This window comes from Lagopus leucura, unplaced genomic scaffold, assembly GCF_019238085.1.
Source record: "Lagopus leucura isolate 7727_CA_CO unplaced genomic scaffold, USGS_WTPT01 Super-Scaffold_100004, whole genome shotgun sequence".
NCBI lineage: Eukaryota > Metazoa > Chordata > Aves > Galliformes > Phasianidae > Lagopus > Lagopus leucura.
Genome location: NW_024962264.1, coordinates 26,191,214 through 26,199,349, shown reverse-complemented (window position 1 = coordinate 26,199,349; position 8,136 = coordinate 26,191,214). Strand labels below are relative to the sequence as shown.

At 48.5% G+C, this 8,136-nt stretch overlaps 1 protein-coding gene across 1 annotated transcript; it reads left to right on the top strand.

The window, feature by feature from the left end:
• Nucleotides 1-2,610: 2,610 nt before the first annotated feature.
• HPSE (heparanase) lies at nucleotides 2,611-7,518 on the top strand. Its single transcript, XM_042871589.1, is given in 13 exon segments — nucleotides 2,611-2,824; nucleotides 3,633-3,778; nucleotides 3,936-4,061; nucleotides 4,173-4,346; nucleotides 4,418-4,589; nucleotides 4,729-4,776; nucleotides 5,466-5,559; nucleotides 5,778-5,849; nucleotides 5,851-5,885; nucleotides 5,959-6,073; nucleotides 6,344-6,462; nucleotides 6,585-6,731; nucleotides 6,893-7,518. Coding segments are annotated over 13 exon segments (1,569 nt in total). The 5' UTR covers nucleotides 2,611-2,663; the 3' UTR covers nucleotides 7,053-7,518.
• Nucleotides 7,519-8,136: the final 618 nt, after the last annotated feature.

The following is an 8,136-nucleotide window of genomic DNA, read 5'->3' as shown; positions in this document are numbered from 1 at the left end:
TATTTGTGTGAATTTTGAATTGAAAGTATTTCTTGGAAACTTTTCTTTATTTGAAAATTTTGATAATGAATCTCTTCTGCACAGACCAGAATCAAAAGATGTGCTATTAAATAGCTCCCAGCTTTATACATAGCTCTAGGAATGCTTTGGGGGCTGGACTTAGGTGGTGGTGTGTACTTACGTACATAGAACTATGGCTCATAGCTGGCTTAAAAAGCACAGTAAAAAGTGACGTGGTAGCATCATAAGCATCCTTTAGGACACCCATGTGTGAGCAAACTACTTTAAAACTTCTGCTGATAGGAGTTCCTGTCTTCTGGGGAAAGCTAATGGAATGAGAAATAGAGTTGTAGCTCTAATGAAGAAATACCAGAGTTGCATAAGGAATTGTAGATACTGCCTCCTCTAAGTACTATTTTTAACAGATTTGAACACCAAATGACTATTCTGTCTCTGTTAATGCCTGGGGAGAGAATTGTTAAGGATGATTCTGTAAAAGACTTTCAAATAGGGTTTAAATTTTATTGAAAGGTTTTGAATATTAAGGCAATATCAGAAGCCATGTCAACTTCTGAGACTACAAAGGCAAATGATAGTTGTAGTACTAAGGGTATTGAAAGCCATATAAAAGAGAGCAGTTCTAGCAAGAAGGTATGCTTCATAAACGCAGCTTAAAAATGTCTTAAATATTCAGTCATGACACAGTTGAGCTCCTTTTTCAAACTGCTATGTAAAACATGATAACGTTAAAGCACTTCACATGAAGAGTTATCAAATATAGTTGGGTTTGCATTATAGAACACTGCTTCAAAAGGTGGTGAATAAATGATGAGTAGTATTTTACTGCTGATTTGCTTGTTTCATTAGAGAAACCTTGAGTAACAAGTAAATAATCTGTTAGCCTTCTTTTCATTAAAAAATGCCTAAAAAGTTTAATTCTGCTACTTTCCTAGTGGCTATGGGATTTTAATAAATGGAATCGAATACTTGGAATATTAAACCAGGCCAAGAACTTCACCTGTAAGTTATTTCCAACACCTAGCCAGTTGCTTTAAAGGCTTATTGCTTTGCTCAGCTGTTACTCCCACTTGAAATGGTCTTACTTGGAACCTCATACTGAGGGATTTTGGAAACAAGCATAAAAACACGCCAACGTTTCTGAATTAATCCTCTACAAATAATACAATAAATCCTTACAGAAGGTAGCTAACCTGCTGGCCAATCCTCGCAACCCTCTCTCACCACATGTGTGGTTCTGTGTGTGGCTTGCAGAAAGCTGTGTCCAGAAGGGGCTGGCAGGAGGCTTGCAGCCAGGTTCACTGCTGTGGTCTCTGTTCTGGAAAGGTGCTGCAGTGAGAGCTGACCCAGTGTCAGCTCTTGTTTCATCCTGTGACTGAAAGCTTCATTCATCGCTTCCACGGGCCTGGCATGGGGTGCAGGTTGCAATGAATACAAAGAACGTGAAGGTTTTGTTTAGGTTTATAGATAAATTATCTGGCTTCTGAAATCAAAGATTTGTGGTACACAGTATGAGGAGACATGAGGATGATGTGGGAGGCCTTTGAGAAGCACAGCCTGTGGTTTTAATTAGTTAAGAGACCTAATTTTCAGTACATAGTCTACTTCTGCAACTGAGTTTTGTTTCAGTGAGGTTTCTTACATAGAAAGACTAATCTGACACTGCCAGTAATGTTGATCTGCACAAATGTTGTGATGCCACAAGAGATGTTTGCCTTTTGTACTGTTTATTCTACCCTTCTGCATTTCCTTTGCCCACATAAAAGTCAACTGGTTCTTGCTCAGGAAGAGCTGGGGTGCTGCTGTTGGTGATAGCTCAGCACTTCCATCGTTGGGCTGCACAAATTCCCAGAAAGCACTGTTACTGCTATGAACTCCTGCTGTGTGCCTGCCATTGGCACCACTGGCTCCAGTGCAGCAGGGGTGGTGACAGTGGGACAGGGCCAGTGTGGATGGAGCATTAGCACTAAGAAAGGGTTTTTAGGCATGTCCTGGCCCCTACACCCTCGCTCTGGAGCTCCCAGTAAAGCACTTTGCTTGTACTTCGATGAGTGACAAATACTTCTGTATTCATCTCCCTTTCTGTGCAGGATTTTAAAACGTGCTTAATGCCATGTGGAAAACACCCTAACAAGTGATGCTAACTGTCGTGTAACACCTGTAGTGTTACTTTGCAGCTGCAAGGGGCAGCAGGCTCCCCAAGGGCCAGCAAGCACCGGACCCATCGTTGCCACGATCCACTCTCTGTGGATTGCATCCCAAATGTAGTATGGATCACTGGATCCATGTCCCAGTCGCAGGGCTGGGTGGCTGCTGCGAAACCCGTGGGATGGATGCAGGACTTACTGCAACTCACCCCGCAAAGGGTAGATGCGTGCCATAGCCCAAAATTGGAAGCATCCTGCTGATCGTGATGCCAAGAGGAGTGTCGCTGATGCTTCCGCTCCGGCAGAACCGTGGGTGTGTTTACAAACGGCAGCGCTGATGCGATCTGGTTGGTCTCGTTCTGGCGGAGGGTGATTTCATATCAGGAAAACTGGGAGCGGGTGGCTGCGGGGCGGTGCTGGGGCTGCCCGCCCTCCAGGGGTGGTGCTGGGGCAGCGGAGCGGCCCGGAGGAGGAGGAAGATGAGAAGAAGAAGGAAGGATGCTGGTGCTGCTGCTGCTGCTGCTGGCTGTGCCGCCGAGGCAGACGGCAGAGCTGCAGCTGAGGCTGCGGGAACCCATCGGGGCGGTAAGCCCAGCCTTCCTCTCTCTTACACTGGACGCCAGCTTGGCCCGTGACCCGCGCTTTGTTGCCCTGCTCAGGTGAGCCCTGCAGCTTCTCCACTCCTGGGTGAGCGGGTGAGAGGATGCCAGGTGCTGGTGTGTGATGCTGGCAGTGGATGATGCTTCTGGCTGGGACAGAAGCAGGCTGAGCCTTGGTGCTGCTTTGTGGATGCTTAGTGGGACTCTGGGTGCTGTGAGCCCCACTGAATGCCAGAGAGGTTCTGATGTGCGTGGAGGTGAACAAGTAGCTGCTAAAATCAAAGCCTTTTCTGATTGTGAGCAAATCCCAGCTCAGGGCTTCCAGGCGATGGGCTCCTGGACTCTTCTTTCAGCTCTATTTCTTTGTTCTCTTCTCTTTTAGATTCAGCTTTTTGTAGGTTTGTTGGTTTGTTTGTTTGTTTGTTTTTCCCAAAGTCATTTAATTTCTTTCCTTTTCTCCCACCCAATCCCAAATTCTAGCCCTGCCCCATTGCTCTGAAACTGTAAGGCAGCATCAGCTTTATCTGAAGGCAGGCAGCTCTGGCTGCTGTGATGACATTAGGAAGTGCTTGGTGGCCTCGTATCTGCTGGGTGTCCCCACAGAGTGAGATAGGGCTGCTGCCATCCCAGATAGCACTGGAACTGCATCTGCTTTACTTTGAACACTTGTTCCACACACGCTCTGGTTTTGGTACAAAATCTATCCATTTGGTGGTTGTCCATGGAAAAAGGGAGAAATGGTGTAAAGCCAGCTTGAAGCCCACACTTGGGTGGCTCAGATCCTCTGCTGCAAGGTGTCTCTCTGAATGCTGCTGATGCTTTGTTTCCATGTGGCAGATTACCCTGACATTTAATTTACCTTCCACAGACACCCCAAGCTGCACACTCTGGCCAGTGGGCTCTCCCCAGGCTTCCTGAGGTTTGGAGGCACTAGTACAGATTTCCTGATCTTCAATCCCAAACAAGATTCAACTTGGGAAGAGAAAGTCCTATCAGAACTTCAGGCCGAGAGTGGTAAGAGGGATTTGATCCTGTGCTGAACAGAAATGGATGTCTAGTGCTCAGCCCCACACACACCTCTCCCATTTCTTTGTGATGAGTATGACCCTTTGTGTGTTGCCTGATATGGTGATGGCAGCTTGGTTTCTCCCACCCTTCTTCTGCCCTGCAGATGCGTGCAGATCATGGCCCAGCTCTGCTATGGTTCCAGAGCTGTTGCTCACTCAGTGGCCCCTCCAGGAGAAACTGCTCCTCGCTGAACATTCCTGGAAAAAGCACAAAAACACCACCATTACAAGTAAGTTTTTGATGGATTTTCCCAGTAGGGTTTACAACCAGCAGGTTGCAGTCCGCAGTTCCCAGCTCCATGCTGAGACATCAGGATGAAGCCATCTTCTGCTCCATGCAGGAAACACACTGGACATCCTCCACACATTTGCCAGCTGCTCAGGCTTCCGCCTGGTGTTTGGACTGAATGCACTGCTGCGCAGGGCCGGCCTGCAGTGGGACAGCTCCAACGCCAAGCAGCTGCTGGGCTACTGCGCACAGCGCAGCTACAACATCTCCTGGGAGCTGGGCAATGGTAAGCATTCCCACTTTGGCTGGGGATGAGCCCTGTGCACAGAGCGGTGCTGATGGGCACCTCTTCCCCAGAGCCCAACAGCTTCAGGAAGAAGTCGGGCATCTACATCGATGGCTTCCAGTTGGGACGCGATTTCATCCACCTGCGGCAGCTCCTGAGCCAGCATCCCCTGTACCGACACGCTGAGCTGTATGGCCCCGACGTGGGGCAGCCCCGCAAGCACACCCAGCACCTGCTCAGAAGGTAGACAGGGTGTCCAGGGCCCATGTGACACCATTGGGAGGGTAGCAATGATGTGATCTGGGAACCACGGCATGCAGGGATGTAGGGTGGATGCTGCAGCATGTCACCAGTACCTGCTATAACCCTTGTTTGACTGCAGCTTCCTGAAATCCGGAGGGAAGGCGATTGACTCTGTCACCTGGCACCAGTGAGTACCCTCAGCTGCTATCACTGCTCTGCTTATTGGCTGTTATTTTTTTTTTAAGAAATGTCAATTCACATATGCTAGTGGAAAGGAGGAGGTGAAACAACTCTGTTAGCAGGTCCCAAATGCCTCTGTATTGTGCTTTGCTCTAAATAGCAGAGTATTCAAAGAAGACCCAACATCTATTCCAGGAGTTGCATAGACATAGCAGCAGGGAATGCGGTGCGTGCAAGGTCATTTTGATTACAAAACATGTTTTATCAATAAAAAGAGAAGTGATGTGCAGAGAAGTGAGAGCACAGCAGCTCTCACTTGCAATGCAAGAGCTGCATTGCATCTCTCCCTCTTGCACAGAGAGCTGTGCAGCTTTTTGGCATATGCTGTACTTTGGTGGGGAACAACAGTATCCTTGGTCCACCTGCAGAACATCTCCACCCACAACTGGGGCTTGCACCAAGTCCTCCAGCCACAGAAAGATATGTGACTGGGAAGGGATGTGTCTCAGCACAAACCAGATGGATGCAGCATGGTTGCAAAGACAAGCAGTGGCTCTGTCCGTTAGAACAAATGCTCAGCAGCTTCCCAGCTGGTGCAGGGACACTTAGACTGAGCTTGAGTGAGAGCAGGTACCAATGTTGATATTTTTCCTTCATTTCAGCTGTTGTTTTTTGTTTTTGTTTTTCCATTTCCAGCTACTATGTGAATGGCCGAAGTGCAACAAGGGAGGATTTCCTGAGCCCTGATGTGCTGGATTCCTTTGCCACAGCCGTACGCGATGTCCTGGAGGTGCCTGCTCTTCTTTAATCCTCCCCATGTGGCTTTGCACAGAGACTGCTCTGCTGTGCAACAATTAATAAGCATCCTCCAAACTCAGCTGCTGCTGACAGTGTAAAAATCCTTAATTTTAGCAAAAGTAATAATAAGTGCAATGGGCATAGGTGGTTGCAGTAACTTCAGCAGACAAAACTTGACCTATCTCCTATTTCCCTTCCCTCTCCACATAGATTGTGGAAGCAACAGTTCCCGGTAAGAAGGTATGGCTGGGTGAGACCAGCTCAGCGTATGGCGGGGGAGCCCCCCCAGCTATCCAACACATACGTGGCCGGCTTCATGTGAGTGGCAGTGGGAGCACGGGAGCTGCTCTCATGCTGAGCCCCAGTGTGACCTGTGGCCGGTTCCCGGCAGGTGGCTGGACAAGCTGGGGCTGGCAGCTCAACGTGGCATTGACGTGGTGATGAGGCAGGTCTTCTTTGGTGCTGGCAGCTATCACCTGGTGGACGGCAGCTTCAAGCCCTTGCCGGTGCGTACATGACCTGCTGGGAAAAACCATGTCACCAGGCAGCCAAAATCCCTGGGTATTTCTCCCTGATGTCGTGCCCATAAATTGGGCATGGGGTTTTCCTGCATGGAGAATAGTGCGTCTCCTATGGGTTCCCTGCCAGCTCCACAGTGCCCTGCAGAAGGGGCATAGCATTGCCAAAATCCAGGTGACGTGAAAAGCTATGGGGACAAAAAGTGGAGTTGCCTCAAAAAAATGAGTGCTTGCTGGAGATGAATCCCATTCCCCCAGGACTATTGGCTGTCACTGCTATATAAGAAACTGGTGGGCACCCGGGTACTGGAGGCCAGCGTGGAGCAAGCGGATGCACGGCGCCTGCGGGTCTACCTGCACTGCACCAACCCCCAGCAGTAAGCAGCAACTGCCCACATGGTGGCAACACTATGGCCGTGAAGTCACTCCAGGGCAGCGGCAAAGAGGAAGTGTGTGGGTGTCTGTTGTTTCTACCAAACTCATTATCTCTCTCACACAGCCCCAAATACCGAGAAGGGGATGTAACACTGTTTGCCTTGAACCTCTATAACGTGACCCAGCGCTTGCAACTGCCTAAGCAGTTGTGGAGTAAGAGCGTGGATCAGTACCTGCTGCTGCCTCACGGCAAGGACAGCATCCTGTCCAGGTGAGCCCATACCTCTTCCTTTTGGAGCAAGGACTGAGCAGCATGTAGGCAGCCTCAGAAACCTTGCTCATTTGGGGGCTGTTTGTCGCGCTGCTCTGGGTGCCCTTGCTCACACCCAGAGCCAGAGATGATGCCTGCAGTATCCCATCATGCCTTGGCAGAGAGGTGCAGCTGAATGGCCGCCTACTGCGGATGGTGGACGATGAGACACTCCCTGCACTGCACGAGATGGCCCTTGCCCCTGGCAGCGTGCTCGGCCTGCCAGCCTTCTCTTACGGTTTCTACGTGATCAGGAATGCTAAGGCTATTGCTTGCATTTGAGCACGCAGAGTAACAGGGCTCACCATGCGGTGCCACTTGTTTTTGCCAGGTAGGGAGATTGTGGTCACAGGCTAGAGAAAGCCAGGTCACCAGAAAGGCTTCGGCATCCTAAGAGCAATACTTGAGGGGTTTGCATTCCTCCTGGGGAAGCAGCCCATTTGGGACAAAATTGCCTCACAGCAGCTTTTTTCACCTGTATAAGGTGAGTTCCCACCAGTGCAGCTGGTTCTCTTGGAAGTATGCAACTCGCACCACCAGCAGCGCCTTACAATGTTCAGAACACAGCAGGGAGAAAACTAACATGCATCGTACTTCCCTTCTTTGAGCTTTAAAATGATGCTACCGGCTTAGTGTGGTTTCAAGGCAAAGGAGTGGCTTGTAGTTCGCATGAAGGCTTTACAGCAACAAGCAAGTTGATGTTCTTTGGAACTGTGATCAAAAAGGCACAATAAAATTTGTATTTTAATGCAGAGTGTGAAAGGAGTGTTTGCCCATGCAGCGTATGTGCCTTTTGTGAAGGCTTATACACCAGGAGGTGATACATATCCAAAACACAGATAGGAAGCGCAAAGTTTTTTAACACTGTCCTAGTTCAAAAAGGGAAGTACATAAGGCATAAAATGAGTGGAAAAATCTCACGTTGTCAATATAAAGTTGTTAGTGTATTATTGTTATTACAATAATACAACAATATAAGCTAAAATTTAGACATAAAAGCTGAAGGTTGACTGGTAGCTTCTCTTTAAACCTTCCTAAACAGATTTGTTTCGATGCTTGTGACTTCGATATTGGACTTTAAAAAAGTGATTTATATTAACTTTTGGCAATTTTCCTAGAAACTCTGCCCAGTTGGGGGTGGTTATTGCCTGCAGGCAGCAGCACTGGCTCTGCAGCCTCCACCATTGTGCTGGAGACTCACATCTGCACATTTACGCCACACCTTGATCTCTGACCACAAACTGCATTCCTACATTCGTTTTCATTTCTGACACAGGAAATGGCATTGCTCACACTTGGTTTACTGTAGATCAGTTTATGGAAGGTGGAGTAATATCAGTCACATGAAAATAGGGAAAGGGGAATC